Here is a 22,155-nt window from a genome sequence, read left to right on the forward strand (position 1 = left end):
TTTAGAGTTAGACCTTTCTGTGCCCCAACACCAGAAGTCATATGGAAAAAATACATAAATCGTTCTTACGCTTTTGAAGAAAAACTCAGCCTTATTCATAAGAAGATGATCACAAATTTAAAATACAATTGAGATTCCATTTTTCACCTATCAGATTGGCAGAAATCTAAAAGTTTCATAACGTTCTTCAGGCAGCGTGTGGAGAAGCAGGCATGGGTATTACTGCTGAGGACAGGGAGCTCCTTCGGCACTGGCCCAATGGGGGACAAGAGGACAATAGCTGCCACAATTTTTGAAACACCTGTGTTAGGCAGAATTCTAAGGTGACCCTCACTGGCCTTCACCCTTCTGTGATCCCGTCCTTGTGTGTACATGGACCCTGTGAATATGAGGAGAACATGAACTCCATGATTATAGTCCATTATGTGGCAAAAGGGATTCTGCAGATGTAAGTCAGGTCCAAAGTCAGGTGACCTACAGGTAAGAAGATTACCCTGGGTGGTCTGAACCTGATCAGGTGAGGCTTTGAAAGCAGCAACTTTTCTCTGGTAGAAGTCAAAGATTCAAAGCATGGGAGGGATCCATTGTGCCATTTCTGGCTTGAAGTTGGAGGCAGACGCACGTTAAGGACTGTGTACGTCCTCTAGGAGCTCAGGAAGGCCCCCTGCTGACGGCCCACAGGAAACTGGAGACTCTTCTGGAACCACAAGGAACCAAGTTCTTCTAACAGTAGCAGTGAGCTTGGAAGTAAATTTCCCCCCAGAGCCTCCAAATGGCAATGAAGCCTTGCAGACATCTTGGTTTCACCCTGAACAGAGAACCCAGCCAGCTGTTGACTTCGGACCTGCAGACCGTGAGCTAACCGGTGGGTGTTGATTTAAGCTGCTGAGTTTGTAGTAATCTGTTATGCGGCAATAGAAAACTAATACGATACCTTCAACTCAGCAATCCACATTTGGGAATTTATCCTGTAAATATACTTGCACACATAGGAGACAGAGCTATGTGCATGAGTATTTATTGCAGCACTGTTTATGATACCAAACCCCACCCCCGCCAAAAAAAAAAAAAAAAAAAAAAACTCAAAACGAACAAACCCTGAGCTAGAAACAACTCATATGTCCACCAGTAGGGAACTGGTTAAATGAATTATTTTAATCTATATAGTAAAATATTATGTAGTGACATAAAAGAATCAGGAAGCTCTCTAATTACTGATAAAGATCTCTAAAATGTGTGATTAGTTAAAAAAAAAAAGGTACTGCATGGTATAGGCAGTTTGTTACCTTTTATGTGAAAATCGGCGTTAAGAATATATAATATTTTTGTACTTTCGCAAAGAAGCTGTGAAAGGATGCGTGCGATGCTAATAGTTTTGTGACCTAAGGGACGTGGGGACGAGGAGTCAGAACAGGGCAAACGAGGGGCAGAGGTCAGAGTGAGGCTTCTTCCTGTATGCTTTTTATATATTTTTTTGAACCCTAAGAATATACTAATGAATAAAAAAATCAAATAAAAACCATTGATTTAAAATGAATCAGTGGGGTACTGGCCTCCCAGCTTCTGTCCTGAGCCCGCTCCCTTGCCTTGCCGCCACGGTTTGATTCTGGGGTACGTCTTCCATGAAACCCTCCACCTCTGGCAGCCCCCATCCCCCTGCTGCCCTAGGGCAGCTAGAAACAAGGTTCAGATAGCTGTGTCCGAGGGAGTCGTCCCTCTGAGACTCAGTTTTCCCACCTGTGAAATGGGGATGATAATATCTGGTAGGGCTGTGGGGGGATTAAATGAGATAATCCACACCCAGTGTCCAGCCCACAGAAGCGCCAGCCCTAAGGAGATGCTCAAGGCATTTGCGCTGGCTGGACGTGGGAAAGAACATTCCGTCCAGGCAGAGGGAGTTTCCAGGCACATGTAGGGGGTGACAAATAATAATGACAGCTCCCTCTGCTGCTCTCCTGCTGTGGGACTGTGGCCCTATCCTCCTCCTCCCTGTGTCTCTGTTCCCTCAGTTGCAAATGAGAGGTTGGACTGAATGAGCTCTCTCTGATTTACACGTTTCAAACTCTCGGTGACCACGGAGGACACCTTCTCTTTCAGATACGGGCTGGCGAAGCCCAGACACACTGGCAACTTGCTGAAGGTCACCGGGCACGGCAGAGAGGGCAGAGCCAGCACTGAGGGCCCCGGGCTCCCTGCCAGACCCTTGCCCTGCACGCCTCTCTCTGCCCAAGTACGTTTGTGTCCCGGCAGCCACGTGGAGAGACGGGAGACTTTGTCCCTGGAACTCTCCTGCCATCCCACGTTCTGATTGTTACAGTGGAAGGTTTGCTGCCCACCCAGCCTGGTGTCTCCCCAGCCCCTTCACAGTGTCTGCCCCCACCAGGAGGCACAGAGTGACAGGCATGCGTTCCTGGTGCCCCCCGGAGAGGCACCCCAGGGGCGGGTGGGGCCGGTGAAGGGCCAGGACTTCCAAGTGCCCAGAGTTGGGGCTCTCGTGTGTCTGCTGATGCGAGCTGCCCCACAAGAGCCTCTGCCGTCCAGCCCACTCCCAGCGCTCACCCGCAGCGCCCACCTCCGTCCCCGCCTGCGGCTCGGGCTCCTGGCCTTGAGAGGGTCACTTCCCTTCCCCTGCCAGAGAGGGAGGCCTGGGGCTCCGACCTCCTTCTGCACTTCTCGCCCCTGGGTTTCATGAGCTCCTCAGGGTCCCGGACCCCATATCCCGGCTCTTTTCTAATTAGTGTGAAGTTGGTCTCTGACATTTGAGCCTTGACCCGACATAAGGAATTTGAGTGCTGCTTTTAGCGGCAGTTGTGTTTCCGACAGGGCGATGTGCCTGCCCGTTTCCGGCTGGCGGGGCGGCCGTGTGCTGCACGTTGCTGTTCGCTCCGCTCCGGGGAGATGTGGGGCTGCTGGTGGCCGTGCGAGCTGCCGTGCAGAGAGGACAGAGACCCTCTGATGTGCAGGCGTGCGTGCAACTGGTTCCAGACTGACTATTCTAATCCTGTTTTGACTGATTTAATCTGGTTTTAGTATGGGTTGACCCAAGAGGTTTGAGCTGGTTCGCACTGGTTTCAGCTAGTTTTGCCTGGTGGGCTCGCTTCAGCTTCACCGGCTGTGCTCAGTTTGCGTGTATTTGTGTCTGCTTGACTATCCCGGGTTCGTCTGTGTCTGTTTCGATTTGGGTTAGTTTAATAATAGCGGGCACGCACTTTGTGTTCGTGAAATGTCGGTACCGTTGATTCCAAGTGCTTTGCATATATGAGTTCATATAATCCTCACTACTCTATTAGTGCCCTCATTGTGCACATGGAGAAACTGAGGCACAGAGAGTTTAAGAAACTCGCCCCAGTCTACACGGCTGCTGGGTGAAGAGCCAGGGTGTGAACCTGCTTTCCCTGGCTCCTGTGTGATAAACCGCCATGAACCTGGCGCCTACCTCGCTACCACCACGCTGTCTCTGCAGGGTGACTGTGCCACTTCGAGATGATGTGATACCGTCCCAGCCAGTTTGTTCTGCTTTCGCTGGCTTGACCCACACACAGCCTTGCTTTTGGCACGTTCCAGTTGACACATGGTCCCCAGGCCTCATGAATCTTCCCTGGAATGGAAACCACGGTGTCAGTTGCCCAGGGCTGCTTAACAGACCACAGCAAACTTGGCTGCTTAACACGACACAGGTTTATTTTCTTACAGGTCTGGAGGCCAGAAGTGCAAAACCAAGGTGTCAGCGGGGCTGCTCTCCCAGTCCCTGCCTTGCCTCTTCTGGCTCCTGGAGGCTCCAGGTGTTCCTTGACTTGCAGCCACGGAACTCCAGTCTCTGCCTCCGTGGCCACAGCGCCTCGCCCTCTTCTGTCTGTGTCCTCTGGGATGTTTTATAAGGACCCTTGTCTGTGGATTTAGAGCCCACCCAGATAATCCAGCATGATCTCCTCATTGCAAGATCCTTAATTACATCTGCAAGGACTCTTTTTCCAAATAAGGTAACATTCACAGGTTCTGGGGATTAGGACACGGACATGTCTTTTTTGGGGGCTTCCACTCAACTCAGTACAACTATTAAGGTCACACCACTGTATTTGCCCCCTGAGGATCCAGCTCTTAAAAGCGATTCTTCCTGTTTCATTGGTATTCACCCAACTATTGGGGTTTTATCTGCTTAGGGATCAAAAGGGGAAAGTGTGAAACGTGCTTGGACTTTTCAAGACCCCTATGTTTAGTATTCCTGGCTGAAAAGATCAAGACTTCCTGGAAGTGTCAAGTAGCTGTGGAGATGTTTCTGTAAACAGGCACTCAAGGGTAGCGTCAGCTTTCTAAGATGTTGCTGGCGGTGATGCCAAGTTCATTATCCCTGGGAGAGCTTTCTTTAGGGAAAGTGAAGCTGAATTGAAGGAGGGCAAATAATTAAGAGATGAGGGGAAGCTGTTGGCCCTGATATCCCAGCACTCCGAGCACAGAGTTTGAAAGAAGCTACGATCCAGACATAGAGGAGGTAGAGGCACAGTGTCCTTGCTCAGAAAATAGACTTCACGAGGGAACAGCACTCAGGGGCCCTTTGTGCTCAACTGGCTCAAAAAGCAGCGATCCGGAAATACGACAGAAAAGGGAAAGCCGTGTTTCTCTTTTCTTCATTTTCCCACTTCCACTCACACCGAACAACCACAGACCCTACCAGGTGTGACAGTCGACTCGGTCTTTGCACAGTTGTGGCCGCTGCTGAAGCAGTGTGCCGGGGCCCTCAGGGCTTGCGTTTGAGGTCCTGCCCTGTCCCTAACAGCTGTGTTTCTGAGTCTTGCCTTGCTCATCTGTAAAGTGGAGACAGCAGGTTACTTGGGGTAAGGGCCATGCTTGGCACATGCCGTGTGTGGTAGATGACACACTCTCAGACTGTCTGGCTGAGGTCATCACAAATTCATGGTCAGCAACTTCCAGTGGTCACCCTGCACTGCCAGAAATCCTGCAGTCCTACTCTGATTCTCTAGCGGGCTTGATAGTGACAACTATTTCACATCCCATCCTCGAGCCTCATCCCCTCCTCTTTTCCCACCTTGCTTTGGGTGCCACTTGCTCATGCTCCTTGGGAAGGTCCCTCATCTTTGCATGGCTAATTCTACAAACTCGTCTCTTCTTTGTCCTGTCTCTCGGACAGCTGTCCCTGCTCCTATTAGAGGCCAGCTCCAGCCTCCTCTGCGCTGGATCGGTACCCCTCTCCTTGAGTCAAGGATCCCCTCTCTCTGCGTCATCAACTCCTACCCTTCCACAGGCTGTCCCCATCAGCACAGAAACACGAGTCTGTATTTTCCGTATTTGACCCCCTACCCACTTCCAGCCAATGCCCTATTTCTCTGCTTCCCTTTGCACTAAAGCTTTCTAAACAGTTGCCTGCGGCTGTGCTCTTTGAGTCACCGGCTCCTGTTTGCTGATCCATCTGTTCAAATCCAGCTTCCGTCCTCACTCTTCCGCTGAGGCCGAGCGTGGAACCCTCCTCGAGGTTGCCCCAGCTTCCTTGTTGCCAAATCTGGCACGTGTTTCTCTGTCCCTGTCTTACTCAACCTTTCGGTAGAGGTCCACGCAGGTCACCTTTCCTTCCTTCTTGAAATACTCTCTTCCTGCCACTGCCCTCCCCTGGCCCACCCCCCACTTCCCTGCCGGCACGTGGTTGCGTTGGTTGCTCCCTCCCCACCTCAGTCCTCCTTCCTCCTTCCCAGTCCGAGCTGGAAACTATTAGAGCATGGGTCACATGAGCTCTACTGGTCAGAGCAGTCCCCAAGCCCACCCAGCCTCAAGGGGAGGGGAAGCGTCCCTGCCTCTCCCTGGGCGGAGGAGCAGAGGATTTGCAGCCATCTGTCGCCCACCAGGCTGGAAACCCAGTAGCTTTCCTTGATTTCTCCTCTCTCGCCCACCACATCTGATCTCCAGCAGTCTTGTCAATCCCACCTGCAGACTATGTCTCAAACAGCTCTTCTCGTGGGCACCGCCACCGGCCTCGTTCAAGCCTCAGCCTCTCTAGCCCGGGTCACAGCACTGCCTATATCTGGCCTCTCTGAACCTGCTTTCACCCTGTAATCGTCTGTTCTCCCCGGTGCAGCCAGTGTGGGCTTTTGCTCGTGGACTTCAGATGACTTCAGTCTCATGTTTAAGTCTCGGTGGTCCCAGCTTCTCCCAGCCTCACCTTGCTCCTCTGCCCACCTCGCTCACCGCAGCCTGGCCCGCTCTGGGCTCCCCCCTGCTTCTCAGACCAGCTTGTGCCAGGCCTCAGAGCTCATGCTCATGCTGATCGGCTTCCTGGACCCCCGCCCCTGGGCTCTGGGAATGGCTGCCTTCTACTCCTGCAGGTCCCAGCTCAAACATCATGTCCTCTCTGAGGCTGCCTTGACCTCCACGTTCCTCCAGGTTCTTGCGCTGCGTGCCTATCTTCACACACTTCATCCTTGGGAATGACTTCGTGATCTGTGTCTTGCTTATTTATTGTCTGTCTTCCCCTGAGATTGCAACTTCACAATGGCAGGACCCGTGTCTCTTCGGTTCCACACTGAACGCTCAGCACCTAGCACAGAGCCAGGCACATAGTAAATGCTCAACAAATGTTTGTTGAATGAATGAGAAAATCAAATAGTAAAGCATGCCAGGGCGTGGCACAACACACCTCCACATGGCCCAGAATCTTATCTGCCACAAGCTCCAGCAGTGCCACACTCTATCACACAGAAAGTTCCTCCACGGGGCACCTTCTACAACACAATCCACAGGCTCCCGAACATGTCACAGCATGGCCAACAGGCTACAGCATTAGGTCTGGCTGGATCTCACACTTGGTCCCAAGCAGCACTGCCCTGAGCTCTGGACATGTCTAGCTAACCACAGGGAGCCACAGGAACCCCCCACCCCCCACCCCGCCCCACCGCATTGGCCGGAGTGCTGTTTGGGACCCAAGCACCTGAATCCCCAGGCCGCAAGCAGTGGGTTCTCGGCCAGGGACCTGGGTCGAGCAGACAGTGTGTCCTGGTCTTCCCAGCAGGCCCTGCTCAGCCCCAGAGGAGAACGGCCCTTTCCGAGCAGCCAGAGCAGCTGGGAGGGTTTGGGGTGGCGAGAGCTCTGGGCCTCTAGGGAGCAGAGGGGAGGCCTGGCCCCTGCTCTGCTGTGTCCTGAGGCTTGTCACTGCCCCTTTCTGGCTTCACCTCACCCTGTGGAAAGAAGAGAGCACGGGGCGGGGGGGGGGCCCTCTAGGAGCACCTGGGTACAGATGGGCAACCAAGGCCCGAGAGGGCAGCACTGCTGAGGGTCCCAAGCAAGGGAGGACAGAGTCACCACAGAGGCCGGGGCCACCCCCCTGACTCTCAGGAAGTCCTGCTGGGTTCCCTCACCTGTTCCTCTGTCCCCGGCCCTTGGACAAGGCCTCGCTCTGGCAGAGAATTAGACAGAGAGTGAGTCACGAGGAGGGAAAGGGTCACAGAAAAGGAAAGTGAGGGTGTCCCGCACCCACGGCCCTGCCCTTTTCCTCTCCTCCTGGGCCAAGGAGCCCAGTGAGTCACGAGATTCCACTGGGGCGGGCTCGGCGCCAAGCTCAGTGATGACGGAGGATGCCGTGTCCCTGCCTCCTGTGCACAGACCGACAGACAGACAAGGACAGGCAGGCGGCCCAACCCCCCAAACAGACACAAGCAGACACCCATGCAGATGCATAGACGCCTCTCCAGACAGGCAGGCAGACACGGACAGGGACAGCCGCACAGCTACACACAGACATGCACGCCAGTAGGAACACAGACAGCGGCACAGCGACCCCTGACCCACAGAGACAGCATCCAGTCAGATGCGTACACAGACACCCAGGCACACAGCAGGCAGGCGGGTAAATGGATAGACAGACACAGACAGACAGGGACAGGCAGACAGCCAACACGCAGACGCACAGACACACAGGCACGTAGCAGCTAGACAGGTAAACAGACAGACAAGCAGACACAGACCGACAGACACTCAAGCAGGAACACCCCACAAACACAGCTACTCAGATATACGCATGCACACACACAACACACACAGACTCACACAGTTAGTCTCCGTGGGTGATTTTGGGCAAAAGACAGACCAGATGCCCCAGGCCAGCCCCCAGCCCCAGAACCATGAAACTGATCCATGAACGTAGGCTGCCTGGCACGAGCTCTTCTGAAGGCAGCCACAATCTCTGGCCCTGAGGATATGACATTTACCAAAACCGAGGGGCCCACCCTGCAGTAAGAGGAGTGGAGGTTAGATATGAAAAGGGACTTCCCAACCAGGAGAGTGTTGAGACCTGTAGTGGGTGACTAAGGTTGACGGGGGAAAGGGTGGGTTGGTGGTAAGCAGGAATCCTGTTCTGGCTGTGTGACCTCGGGCAAGTATGTTCTCCTGAGCCTCAGTTTCCCATCTAGGCTTTGTCCTCCCAGGTCCCTGCAGGAAGCAGATGGGCAGCTCTTAGGTGTGTTAGTGCCAATGCTGGGGCCCCAGGACGTTACCTCCCAGCCCCACCACCAGGGCAGGACCCCCCCTGGTGACTTGCTGCCCAGTGCCCCAGGGCAGGGGTAACCCAGCCACAGGTGTCTGTTGTCCTGGTCTGTCTCTCCTCCCCCAGGGCCTGGGCTGCTGAGGATGGCCCCAGGTTTGGGGAGGAGTGAGGGGAGGTCAGTGAGAGGGCAAAGGGAGTCCCCGATGCCTCTGCACTGGGTGGCATGTGAGGCTCAGGGCCGGGGACAAAGGGACTGTCCAGGTGTAGGCTCTTTCATCCTCTCTGCTGGTAGAGTCCTCTGGCCGGGGCCCAACCTTTGGAAGCGAGGGGATTGCGCAATGGGGAGGTAAAAGGTGATGGCGGGCCTGGCGAGACAGAAACCCCATTGTTTGGGGCCCAGGCCAGCCTGGGCAAAGGAAGGGTTTATGCCCGGGGCAGGAAGGAGGGGCCCTGCAGGGGCGCCAGCTGGCAGGCTCTTGCCTATGGACCCACGGAGGGGGACAGGTGCCAAGCAGGATGCCCTTGGGTTCGACAGAGGGGGCAGTGCTCGGCGAGGCACCCAGGCAGCCTGGGGAGGGCAGACTCCACCAGGGGTGGCGGGGTGCAGAGGCCGCCCCCACACCCCACCCAGCCGCATCCTGGGATGAGCTGCCCGGGACGTGTGCAGGGTCCTGAACTATCCTCCTCCGGATTCCAGTCATTCCTGGGAGCTGAGGCGGCTGGGGGTGGGGGGCCCAAGCCTGGGGGGTACTGTGAAGAGGGATGTGCATGGCTGTTTTTATTCCTGGGGGGTTAGAGGGGAGCTTAGAGACTTTTGCCCCGCCCACCCTATCATTTCCTAAACTAGTGTCTAGAATTCAGAGCTTGATTACCCCTTATCTCTACCAGAGCTTCTCAGCTCCCGGTTAAGCCCACTGGGAAGTCCTTCCCGGTGTCAGAACACAATCCTTTCTGTTTGGGTTCCATCCAAGGGAACGGCTTCCACCACCACCGGAGACCCGGCCAGGCCTTCACGTGCTCCCGCCCCCCACCCCGCAGGCCGGGTCCTGGGCTCAGGGCAGCCCTCCAGGTGCGAACCAGCCGGCCCCGCCCTCCCGCCGAGGGCCGGGCCGCGCGGGCGGCGCCGCGGGCGGGGCGGTACAAAAAGCGTCCCGCCCCGCGCTCCTCGCTTGACTTTGAGTGTCCGGCCGCGCATCCGGCAGGCGGGAGGCGCGTGGGGCAGCCTGGGCCCGGCCACACCCTCACCAGGTAGGGACGCTCCCCTGCTCAGAGGGCAGAGGTGCAGACAGAGAAGGAGCAGAGAAGAGGACGGGCAGGCAGAGGGACCTAGACAGATGGCAGAGCGGGGCAGCGGAGGGGGCAGAGGGACACAGGGGAACGGAAGAGAGGAGGACAGGAGAGACCGGGAGACACCAGCGCGCCGTCAGGGACCCAGGTCGGGAATGGAGGCTGTGGAGGGCAGAGGGACCCAGGACAGGACAAAAGACCTTGGGTGTGAAGGATGGGTGCTGGGCGGCTGCCGGGGGCACCAAGAAGGCCACAACCCCCATTTCCTTGTCCTTGAAGGTCCCTAGGCAGGTCAGGGAGGAGCTCCGTTTCTGCTCAGTCCCCTTCCCCCTATAAGCCGGGGCACACACGCTGTCTCCTCTGCCGGTGTCCTGCCTGGGGACTCAGGAGTCGAGGTCTCCCACCCTGACTCACAGCTCCAGGAAGCTGGGAGACCTGTCTCCCCGTGTGGCGGGAGTCTCTGCTGCCCACCCCCTCTGACCCCCGACCTCTGCCCTCCTGGGCCCAGGAGGCACCATGTGGAGATGTCCACCGGGGCTGCTGCTGTTGCTGCTGCTGGCTGGCCAGGTGGCCCCGGGTACCCGGCAGGGTCGTGGGCGCCGGGAGCTAGCACCGGGTCTGCACCTGCGGGGCATCCGGGACGCGGGCGGCCGGTACTGCCAGGAGCAGGACCTGTGCTGCCGTGGCCGTGCTGACGAATGCGCCCTGCCCTACCTGGGCGCCACCTGTTACTGTGACCTCTTCTGCAACCGCACCGTCTCCGACTGCTGCCCTGACTTCTGGGACTTCTGCCTCGGCGTGCCACCCCCTTTTCCCCCCATCCAAGGTGGGCACCAAGATGGCCAGGAGGGTGGGTCACTTTGTCAACTCCAGACTCAGCAAGGCTCAGGAGCAAGGCTGATGCAGTGACATTTCAGGTGTGGCTTTGCAGAATCTGGGAAAGAGAACCTGCCTCACTCCCTGCTCCTCTGTGAGGTCCCTGCTGTGGTCTAACTTGACTCTCTCCAATGAGACCAAAGGAGAGAAGACCCTTGGTTGGGACTCTAAGTTGGCCCAGGGAAGGCAGCCTCCCGCCCTTTCTCCCGGTCCTGTGGCCCCACCTGCTGACTCACCCTCTGCTGATAAGGCACATGGGGCTCGGTCAGGGACATCTTAGCCGTTCTCCTGCCTTTGCTCAGGATTCTGTGCCCCTGGGACGCTGCTCATATCTGGGTCCTGGGTCAAATATGTTCTTGCTTTCAGCCCTCACCACCATCCTTTTCCACCCACTTACCCCTGTCCAATGGGAAAGTCATTTGAATTCCTTCCCACAGTTCTCTGGGCCCTTGGGCCAGGTGACTGCACACCTGAGTTGTCATCCCAGACTGCTGTGTTATCTTAGGGGAGTTGCTTACCTTATCTGTGCCTTGGTTTTCCCATACTCCTCCCACTCCCCATCTCCAAGCTCTAACTCATTTAAATGGCAAAGGATCCCAGGAATGTTGTGGCTGGTATCCAAGTGAAGCAAGAGGAATCCAAATTAGAGTCACTGAAGAACTTCCTAAGTAGCAATTGGTGTGTGACCCTATAGGAGAAGTCTTAAGTTATAGTTTGGCTCTAGTTTCAGTGAGGGCAGAACAGTTGGGAGGAGCTGTGTGTGTGAGAGAGAGAGACAGAGAGAGAGAAAGACCGAGATGACCTGGGCAGGGTTGAGGGTACCTGACTCTGAGGACCCGGCCATCCCAACCCATCCTCTGTGGCCCTGGTTCCACTTCTCTCCTCTTCCCTCCCACCAGGATGTATGCATGGAGGTCGAGTCTATCCAGTCCTGGGAACCTACTGGAACAACTGTAACCGTTGGTGAGTGCGTGGGGCCTGGAGAGGGCTTGCCTTGTGGCCAACAGACTTGGTTCCACCCCTGTGCCTGTTATTCGTTTGCTGGGGAGAAGTCCTTTTCCTTCTCTGAGCCTCAGTTTCCTCATGGGAATAACATGGGAATTTTAACACTGACTGTGTGAATTTGCATAGCAACATTCCAACTACATTCCCAGGGGTGGTCAGCCATGGATGCCTGGCCCAGGTGCCACCCTGGAACTGGGAGTCGTCCCTGCCCCTCCTGGCTTGGGCTGGGCTGCCCCTCCCAACTGTTCCTGCTGTCACGGGAGAGTCAGGGAGAGAAGGGGGCGCCAGGAAGGAAACCTCTGACTGCAGCGTCCACTGCCCTGGGCCAGCGAGGGTCAGGGATGGCTGGGCTGGCGGCTGGCCAGCCTCTCGCAGGGCCTTCCCTGGAATGTGTCCCCGGCTCCCGTTCCCACCCCTCCCCACCATTCCCGCCAGGAGGAGGCAGGGGTCATGAGTGCCCCCCTCAATCTAGGATGAGAAGGGGAGCAAGGCTGGGTAGGAGGGCTGGAATGCCTGAATGGGAATAGTGGGGACCCTGCCACTTGTGGGGGCACTTGGAGGAGGTGGCCCTGCACCCCCTCCACCCCTATTCCCTCTTCGCCTGGGACCCAGAGGCCCCAGGGAGAAGGAAACTTTTAGGAATGCATTGCACATAAGCTGTTTCCATTGCCTCACTGGGGTGAGGGGTGCCTGGGTCACAGTGAGGGGAGGACACTGCGTGTCAGCTGTCAGCGTGTGTCTGGGTGAGAGACTTTGCGCGTGCAGTGTGGGTGTGTGCAGGCTGTGTGTGTTCAGAAGGATGGAGCGTGCCTGCCCGGTGCCACGGGGCCCTCTGGCTGCTGAGGGGTTAACACTCTTTCCCACTTCAGGCCCCCTCTGGAATGCTGGGACCTGCTGCCACCAGCCCTGTCTAGACCTGTGCGGGCAGCCCTGGGGGCAAAGGAGGAGGTGGCAGAAGAGGGCTGACCAGCCCACTGCCCTCCCCTCAGGACAGCTCTGGGTGGCTGTGTTCTCTCTTGTCGCCTGAGTGGGGGTGGGGGATGTCTGTGTGCCTTCCAGGGTGTGCGAGCCTTCAGGGATGCGTGGACAGAGTCCAGTCGCTGCTGCCCAGTGTGCGGAGGGGAAAGGAAGGACTGGAGAGCCTCCCCTCCCCCGCTGGCTCCCAGGGCGGCAGAGCCCGGCCTTACTGGGTCCTGGTTCCCCCTGGGGCTCCTTAAAAGGCAACATTGGAGGCGGGAGCCTCGGCGGCTTGGAAGGAGGCAGTTTAGCATCTTGTAATAGCAGTTATGAGCTTGTAAAAGCATCATAGAATTCATAGAATTCACCCCTTCGGTGGACACCTATTTATTAAAGACCTACTGCGGGACGGGCACCGTCTGGGCCGGGAGATGCAGCCAGAACACAGCAGACTCAGTCCTGGGGCCCCGGGAGCTTCTAGGCTAATGTCAAAGGACATGGAAAGACAATAAAGAAATAGATCATCACGTGCTGTTTTAGGTGTTACAGGGGAAAAGAGAAGATAACGGCGGAGTCTTCGTTGAGAGTGGGGCAGGGGGAGGGAAGGCCACTCTGAGGAAGGGACATTTATGCTGGGACCTGGGAGATGGCCGGAAGAGAGGCCCAGAGGCCCGGGCCTAGGCAGAGGGAGGTGGCACCAGCTCATTGCAGCTGCAGCTGGGGCGAGGGGGACTCACAAGCTGTGCTGAGGATTTTGTATTCTGTTCCAAGTGTCATGGAAGCCACTTAGGGAGCACACCGTCTGATGTGCACTGTCCAAAGATCTCTCTGGCTGTGGAGTCGGTAGGGAGTGGATTTGTGGTCAGGGGCGGGAGACTTGATTAGGAAGCCATTGCCTGGTCCAGGTGAGAAGGGACGAGGGGGGGCCCCAGGGCAGCAGTGGAGGGGTGGGTGAGGGCAGGTGGATTCCTGATGTGCCATCCCCAGGCCCTGCTGATGGGGGACATGGGAGGGGACACCGCAGACCATGTGGTACTCTGATTTCAACTGGGTGCCATTGTCTGAGTTGAGGATGTGAGGGGAGGAGCAGTTAGGCTGTGAGTTTGAGGTGCCTCTGACACATCCAGCGATGTCGGGGGCAATTGGAGATGAGTGTGAAGCTCAAGAGAAGGGGCTCTGGGCTTCCTGTAACAAGAACGATAACAGTAGATATCAATTCTGAGCACTTGTGATGGGCCAGGCCCGGTGCTAAATGCTTCACAAGGCTGTCATTGAATCCCTGGAAAGTGGGACTATTACTATCCTCTTTTTTTTTTTTTGTTTGCTTGTTTTTTGAGACTGAGTCTCGCTTTGTTGCCCAGGGCTTGAGTGCAGTGTCATCATCACAGCTCACTGCAACCTCCAACTCCTGAGCTCAAGGGATCCTCCTGCCTCAGCCTCCCAAGTAGCTGTGTGTGCGCCACCACGTCTGGCTAATTTTTCTATTTTTTGTAGAGACAGGGTCTCACTCTTGTTCAGGCTGGTCTAGAACTCCTGACCTCAAGTGATCCTCCCGCCTCGGCCTCCGAGAGTGCTAGGTTTACTGGCATGAGCCACCGCGCCTGGCCCTATTATTATCCTCATTTTGCAGACAAGGACTTTGAGGGAGAGAGAGCTTAAATAATTTTCCCAAGATCACTTGACTAGTAGACTAGGACTGGAACCCAGAATTTGCATCCCAGAGCCCACGTTTAGTCATGTCCCTATACTGCCCCAGTCATTCATTCATCCCACAGCTGGTTATTGGGTGCCTACTCTGTGCTAGGTTTGGTTTTCCCAGGCATTAAAGATACCAGAGAACACCTGCCCTCAAGGAACTTAGAGTCTATGAGGAAACAGGTATAAGCACCACAAACAACTAAACATATAGCATGTCAGGTGGTGATGACATGCTAAGGGGAAAAATAAAGCAGGGAAGTGGGATAGGACATGTAAAGGATGTTGCATTTTAAGATGGGGTGACCAGAGGAGGCCTCCCTGGGAAGGTGACATTTGAGTACAGACTTGGAAGAGAGGAGGGTGAGCCCAGGGGATGTGGGAGGAAGAGCAGCGCAAAGGCCCTGGGGCAGGAGGATGCTGGCGGAGCATCAGGGGCTGGCCCAGCTGGGCCTTAGAAACCAGGATTAGGAGGAGGAAGGGGTCAGAGAGAGAGAAACCAGGATTAGGAGGAGGAAGGGGTCAGAGAGAGGACAGGAGGACAGCCAGGCAGGGCCTTGTTGTCACTGTAAGAACTTTGGCTCTTACTGTGTGATGTGAAGCCAGTGGAGGGTTTTGAGCAGAGGAATGACACGATATGACTTAGGTTTAGCAGGGTCACTCTTGCAGCTGCGTTAAAAATATACTAGGGGGAGGGGAGGGAGCTGGTGCAGGGCAGATGCTAGAACAGTGAGGAGGCCACAGCAGAAACCCAGGCGAGAGGGGAGGTGATCAGCCCAGACTGCGGTGGCTGCAGGAGAGAATGAGAGTGGTTTGGATCCTGGGGGTGTGTTTTAAGGCAAATCCCACTGGATTTGCCGATGAATTGGATCAGCATGTGAGAGAAAGTCAAGGGTGACCCCCACGTTTTTGGCCTGAGCTCCAGGAAGGATGGAGTTGCCATTTTCTGAGAACTCTGGGGGGAGCAGTCATGGGAGACCAGGAATTTGGTTTGGGGTGTGTTAGGTTTGACCTGCTGTCACACACCCCAGTGGTGATGTTGAGTAGCAGTGAGACGCTCAACTCCGGAGTTCAGGCAGCGATCTGGGCGGTAGATATAAACTTGAGAATCGTGAACTTGAAGTTGACATTTAAAGCCACCAGGCTGGACGGGATCACCTAGGGGTTCTCCTATAGCCACTGGTACAGAATCCCAGGCCCACGTTGACCTCTGGGGCCACATCCCTTCAGAGGGCCCCGGGCCCCCACCCACCCTTTCCTTCCCTCCTTTCTTGCCAGCACCTGCCACGAGAAAGGGCAGTGGGAGTGTGACCAGGAGCCATGCCTGGTGGACCCAGACATGATCAACGCCATCAACCAGGGCAATTACGGGTGAGAGGCACTGGAAATGCTTCCAGCGGGCACACACGCATGCGCACGCACACGCACACATATGCTCTGCCAGAGGTGAGTGTCGGGCCAGGCACACCTGCGCTCAGGTGTTATCTCTGTGTGCACTCAGCCACCTTGCATCTCTCCCACCCCCGTCACATGCCCCCGGGACCCCAGACTGGGCAGGTTTGTGACTTCCTTGCATCCCCTCTCCTTCAGGTGGCGGGCCGGGAACCACAGCGCCTTCTGGGGCATGACCCTGGATGAGGGCATTCGCTACCGCCTGGGCACCATCCGCCCATCTTCCTCTGTCATGAACATGAATGAGATCTACGTAAGTCCATCCTTGCCTACAATCCCACCATCTCCCCATGACTCAGGGACGCTGGCACCCTATGCGTGGCTCCTCCAAGGGCCTGGACCTATCCCCTACCAATAAGCCGTGTGTCCCTGGGCAAGTTTCTCCCCTTCTCTGGGCCTTTGTTTCCCGCCTATAACAAGACTTGCTGCACTGGAAGAACTGATGCTCAGATTCTGAGTTTTGAGGTTCCAGCATCAGCCCCCCTGGCCTCCCCAGCCTGGGAAAAATGCTGTTGGTCCTAGTACAGCTGGGTTAGGGCCCAAGGGGCCAGGAGGTCACCTTGGTATTTTAGGAAGGGAGGGACAGACACTCCTCCAACTCTGGCCAGAGGGCAGCAATTCTCGGAAATGAAAGCCCAAGGGAGGAGAGGGCTTCTCCCTCCCCCCAGTGGGACCCTCTGGGGGACAAATGGGAACCGGACCCAAACAAAGTGTGGGGAAGGGGAGCTTCAGCAAGCTGGGCTGGGGCACGCACGGGTGGCTCTGTCCGTCAGTGGCAGGCAGGGGGAGGCAGGGGCTGGCCGGAGGGTCCCTCCCTGCAGGGAGACTTCAGCCCGGGGTTGGGATGACCAGACCCTGCCCTGTCCTTACTCCCCTGGGCCTCTGGCTATTTTCTGCCTCCCGCTGCTTGCCTTGGCAGCCTGCCTGGTCACGAGACCCGCGGCTTATTCCTGCCCCTCCCTTTGGGGCCTGAAGCTCAAGGCCCCGTGGAAAGAAGGGCGTGGCGGACCAGAAGGTGCAGAGGAAAGAGGCAGGGGTTGAGAATGGAAAGCAGAGTGACCCTGGCCTGGCCACTTCCCTGTTCCTGGCCTGGCTGCCTCATCTGTAAAGAGGGACCGGTCACCCCCACCTGATACTTGGGAGGCACTACATGGTGCCTGGTTCTTCCACTCAAGTTGAAGTTGGAGGTAACTGGAATCCCACAGCAGCAGGTGGGCTCAAGATCAAACTGCACAAGGCCCTGGACTCTTGGTGGCCCTCCAATGCCAATGGGCCCCTGAGGGACAGACCAGGGCAGGCAGGAGGCAGACAAGACAATCTTTGTCTTGCAGACAGTGCTGGGCCCCGGGGAGGTGCTTCCCACGGCCTTTGAGGCCTCTCAGAAGTGGCCCAACCTGATCCATGAGCCTCTTGACCAGGGCAACTGTGCAGGCTCCTGGGCCTTCTCCACGGCAGGTACGTCCCAGGCCGGGGGCTGGCAGGGTGGAAAGACGGCCAAGGCCTGAGGCCCCTGACAGCCCCTCTGCCTCCCCCATCAGCTGTGGCATCCGATCGGGTGTCAATCCATTCGCTGGGACACATGACACCTGTCCTGTCGCCCCAGAACCTGCTGTCTTGTGACACCCACCACCAGCAGGGCTGTCGAGGCGGGCGTCTCGATGGTGCCTGGTGGTTCCTGCGTCGTCGAGGGTATGCGGCAGGGGTGTGGGCAGGGAGGAGGGCAAGATATCCCGTGAGCAGCGCCCCGGCCGCGCTGCACTGAGTCACCCTGCCCTCCTCTTGCTGCCTCTCCAGGGTGGTGTCTGATCACTGCTACCCGTTCTCGGGCCGTGAGCGAGATGAGGCTGGCCCCGCGCCCCGATGTATGATGCACAGCCGGGCCATGGGTCGGGGCAAGCGCCAGGCCACTGCCCGCTGCCCCAATGGCCATGTCCATTCCAATGACATCTACCAGGTCACTCCTGCCTACCGACTGGGCTCCAGCGTAAGTGGCCCCTTTGGTGAGGGGGCAGAGGCAGGAGGGTTGGGAGGTTAGCAAAAGGCTGGAGCCTCACCCTGAAAGATGCTCTCCCTCCACCCTCCACCCTTCAGGAGAAGGAGATCATGAAGGAGCTGATGGAGAATGGCCCTGTCCAAGGTCAGTGCCCCTCTGCCTGCACCCTGATTCCAGAAGCTTGTGCCTGCTTGAGACTGGGCACAGTGGCACGAGTGGTCTGCACAGCACTGAGCAGCAAGTCCAGTGGGGTGGGAGTGGGGGAACCATGTCCCCCCCCTACAGGCAGCACCTGGGGGGTACTTAGAGTCTGGGTACAGAGAGGCCTTGGTGTCTGGGCGCATATCGACAGACTCAGGCATCAGCACTAACAGGCCGAGCGGGCCCTACTTTGAAATCTGCCCACAGCCCTCATGGAGGTGCACGAGGACTTCTTCCTGTACCAGGGCGGCATCTACAGCCACACACCAGTGAGCCGTGAGAGGCCGGAGCGATACCGCCGGCATGGGACGCACTCGGTCAAGATCACAGGGTGAGGGGCTTGTGGGCAGAGCGGGTTGGGGACAGCAGGGCTCGCACTGGGGGGGTCTGGGGCCTGCCTGGAATCCTGACAACCTCTCTGGAAAGCCAGATTGCTCTCCCCATTTCCAAAAGGAGGGAGCTGAGACTCAGAAAGAGGAGGGACTCATCTTGGGTCACGCCAAGGGTTGGGAGCCTTTGAAGGTTTTCTAGGAAGGGTTCCTTCCTGACACACGGGGAGGCAGTAACCCCAGTGAAAGACAGATAAAGATTCAAGAGTTGCTCAACCTTCTCCCATCTCAGCACCTGTCCCAGCTCTGCCTGACTCACTGAGTGACCTGGCCGGGTCACTCCCCCAGGCCTCCGTTTCCCCATCTGATATAATGGGAGATGTCAGTCATTGATTCCAATGAAACCAATGACATGTGCTTTGCAGTGGGACTTTGGGGCCTCTAAGGTACCCACATTCTCTGAGTCTCTTCCTTCTGGCCCTTGGCACCCACCCCTCCCTCGCTTCCCGAGTGAGGTGGGGCAGGCGGATGTGAGGTCCCACAGAGCTGGTGCCTAGGCTGTGGGTCCCTGGAGGACCGAGGCCCAAGTTCCCTCCCCTCCTGCTCACCCCCCTCCCATGTCTCCTTGGCGCGTGCCCCCCATGCTGGGCTTGGGAACACGGACTCACAGATGTGGAGAGCAAGGGAGGTGCAGAGAGGGACAGAGACGTGCTCAAGTCCTAAAGATGCACCCAACCTTCCCAAGGGCCTGGGATGGGGAAGGCCCTGGGTTGGAGCCCCTGACAGCAGGTGGACTCAGCGCCTCCCTCTCGCCCGCTCTGCCCACAGGTGGGGCGAGGAGACGCTGCCCGATGGAAGGACGCTGAAATACTGGGTGAGGCTGCTGTCCCCTTCCCCCGCCCCCTCCTCCTCTTGCCCCACTCGCATTCCCCTGCTCACCCCCCCTCCTTATGCCCAGACGGCGGCCAACTCATGGGGCCCAGCCTGGGGTGAGAGGGGCCACTTCCGCATCGTGCGAGGCGCCAACGAGTGCGACATCGAGAGCTTTGTGCTGGGCGTCTGGGGCCGTGTGGGCATGGAGGACATGGGTCATCACTGAGGCCGAGGGCAGCTGGCGGAAGAGCCCCCTGTGTGGCTGTGCCCCCAGCCCCGCCTGACGGAGCCCGGGGCACAGGCGGGCGCCAGGGCTCTAATCCCAGCGTGGGTTCCGCTGACACAGCGCCCAGCCTGGGAGCCGCGGGCAGGCGAGGCTGGTGGAGCCCCTAGACCTCCCAGCGGGGACGGGGCAGGGCCTGGCCTGGGAGGAGCAGAGCCTGCCGATCCCAGGACCCTGGCACCCCGACCCGAGATCACCGAAGCCAGGACACCCCCAGGTCTCCATCCCCACACTCCTGTATTCTTATTCTTCAAAGATATTTATTTTTATTTTCACTGTTTTAAAATAAAACCAAAGTATTGATAATTGCAGTGCCTTGGAACCTCTGGGAATAGAAAGCCAAGCCAAAGCAAGGTGGCAGGTGGTCAGACAGCAGAAAGGACTGCCTGAGCCGCTGATGGCTGGCAGGGGTGGGCGGACTAGAAATCCTAGCCTCCAGTCAGCCCTAATTGTCAGCGCCCTGGGCACTGACCCACTTGGAGGAGGAGCATGGATGGCGTGGCCTTTGGCTCCAAAAACGTGGGCCGTGGGAATCACCTTTCAGACGCTGAGTCAGCGCTACCTGCAGGGGGAGCCCTGCCCACCAACCAGCTGCACTGGCGCCAGGGCCCAGCGGGCAAGGGGGGCCCGGCCCACAGAAGCTGCAGCCTCTGTCTCTGCAGATCAGCCTCTCCAAGCCACCCAGGCAGGGGGGCCCCTCTCCTTCCCCGGGGCCAAGCTGAGCATGCCTCCAGAGCCCGCTTCCCACCCCACCTCCCCTGGCTCCCTGTATCAGCAAAATAAGCCCAGGCCTCGGCCTGGCTTCCAAGGCCCCCAGGACCTGCCCTGCCAGTCCCTCCCCAGCTTCTTTAGCCTGTGCTCAGGCAACTCCGGAGTCTGCACTGCCCTTCAAACGCCCAGTACCCACGCAGGCCACCAGGCATTTGCACATGCTGTTCCCCACTCCAGATGCCCTTCCATGCCAATCCCCCCGGTCCCACTCCTACTTCAAAGACAACTCCAGGGCTCCTTCATCCAGACAGTACCCGTGGAGGGTGGCTGATGGGCCAGGTGCTGTGCAAGGGACTCATGATCCCCCAAGCACTCCAGCCCCACCTAGCATGGGTGACACCCCCTCCCTCCCCTCATCTGCACTCTGCCCTGCCACCCACTGTGTCCCGTGTCTGGGTGTCTACCTACCTCCCCCACCAGGCTGGACGTTCCTCGAGGGCAGGGACTGGGTCTGGTTCAGTAGTGGGTCCTGGGACCGTACTGCTACCCTGGTATAGGTGGCATTCCAGTGTATGGAATGACTGTGACCCAATCTTTCACCTCCACTTCCCTCACAAGGCTCTGGCCACGCCGTCCCTCTAGGCACAGCGGCCGGCCTGCCGCTCCTTCCTTTCCAGGAGCCCCGGGGTGGGGGTGGGGTTTGCCTGGGGAGGGTCATCCGGGAGCGGGAATCCTCCCCGCGGCCACCAGCACACAGGGAAGTCAGGGGTGGCCGGAGTCACGGACGGGGCGCGGCGGGGATGTCCTCCTCCCGGGGCCCTGGCAGCCCCTTGGGGCCGCCGCGTCCCCCGTGTCCCCCGGTTTCGGGCATCACCTGAAAGGAATGCGGGGCGCCGGATAGCTGCCGCCTTTGTCTCGCTTCCTGTTTGCGGCCCTGGAGCCCTCAGGGGGGCGGCTTCCGCCCGAGGACGGGCCCCGCCGCAAAAACCTCCTTCTGGAGCCGCTCTGGCGAGGCTGGAATTTTCTACAAGGACCTTCGGAGGAAACCATGGGGGGCGGGGCAGGGAGGGGAACAGGCGCGCCCTGTGGAAGGCCCAGCCCTGCGGACCGACCGAGAGGTGGGCCTGGCCCTTCCTCAGCCTCGGTCCGGCCCGTGAGCCCCGGGCCGCCCTGGCACGGCACAGGGTGCGGATGGGGGCTGGGGAGGCCTAGCGGGTGCCTCGGTACCTCGTCAGCCACCCCTGCTTCTCGGCCCTCGGTGATGGACGTGCTCGTGTCAAGAGTGAGGCCCAACCTCCCATGCCCTTGAGTTGACTCAGCTGAAAGAAATGCTGGCACCCAGCCCCGGGCTGTGTGTCCTGGGGCTAGTCCTTTCCTTTCCTGGGCCGAGGCCAGGGGTCGTTAGGCAGACCTGGGTCTCAAGCCCTGCCCTGTTTGGCTCCAAGCAATCCTGGACCTTTCTCCATCTGTAGTGCAGGATAATAGTACTCACCTGCCTCCTGGGGCTGGTGGGAGGATTAAATGAGACAAAACATGCTGAGCTCTTAGCTCAGTGCTTGGAACTTATTAAGGGCTTAATAAATGGCAACAGCTGTGGTCATTTTAAGGAATTGGACTTGAGACTGCGAAGGCTGTTCATAATGAGCTAAACATTTACTGAGTGCTTAACCACAGGTTTCAGCCAGCACATTGTTCTCGATGATACATCATCTCATTTACGCCTCAAACAAACAAACAAACAAACAACAAAAACTATTGCCAGAAGCACAAAGTAGCAAGAAAGTTGCTGAAGGTCAACAGACAGGATTCAAACCCAGGTGTCTAAATCCCCATCACACTTGTTGGCTCTGAACTAATGATGGGAGTGGTTAGGATGGATAGTGGTAGTTCAAGGTCCCTCCCCAAGTGCCCTGTCTGGCAAACTCTTACTCATTCTTCAAAACCCAGCTCAAGTCTTCCTCCTCTGGAAAGCCTTTCCTGACACCCATCTTCATGTATCCTGGGCCCA

General features: G+C 57.5%; 1 protein-coding gene across 1 annotated transcript; it reads left to right on the plus strand.

The window, feature by feature from the left end:
- Positions 1 to 9,679: 9,679 nt before the first annotated feature.
- On the plus strand, positions 9,680 to 19,698 carry TINAGL1 (tubulointerstitial nephritis antigen like 1). The gene is made up of 12 exons (XM_069477585.1): positions 9,680 to 9,733; positions 10,281 to 10,598; positions 11,548 to 11,611; positions 15,584 to 15,676; positions 15,896 to 16,010; positions 17,089 to 17,212; positions 17,296 to 17,446; positions 17,552 to 17,741; positions 17,849 to 17,894; positions 18,159 to 18,282; positions 19,109 to 19,154; positions 19,239 to 19,698. The coding sequence occupies exons 2-12, from the start codon at positions 10,289 to 10,291 to the stop codon at positions 19,377 to 19,379; spliced, it is 1,404 nt and encodes a 467-aa protein (XP_069333686.1). The 5' UTR covers positions 9,680 to 9,733; positions 10,281 to 10,288; the 3' UTR covers positions 19,380 to 19,698.
- Positions 19,699 to 22,155: the final 2,457 nt, after the last annotated feature.

Source organism: Eulemur rufifrons, chromosome 8 (genome assembly GCF_041146395.1).
Source record: "Eulemur rufifrons isolate Redbay chromosome 8, OSU_ERuf_1, whole genome shotgun sequence".
In the NCBI taxonomy this organism is placed as follows: Eukaryota; Metazoa; Chordata; class Mammalia; order Primates; family Lemuridae; genus Eulemur; species Eulemur rufifrons.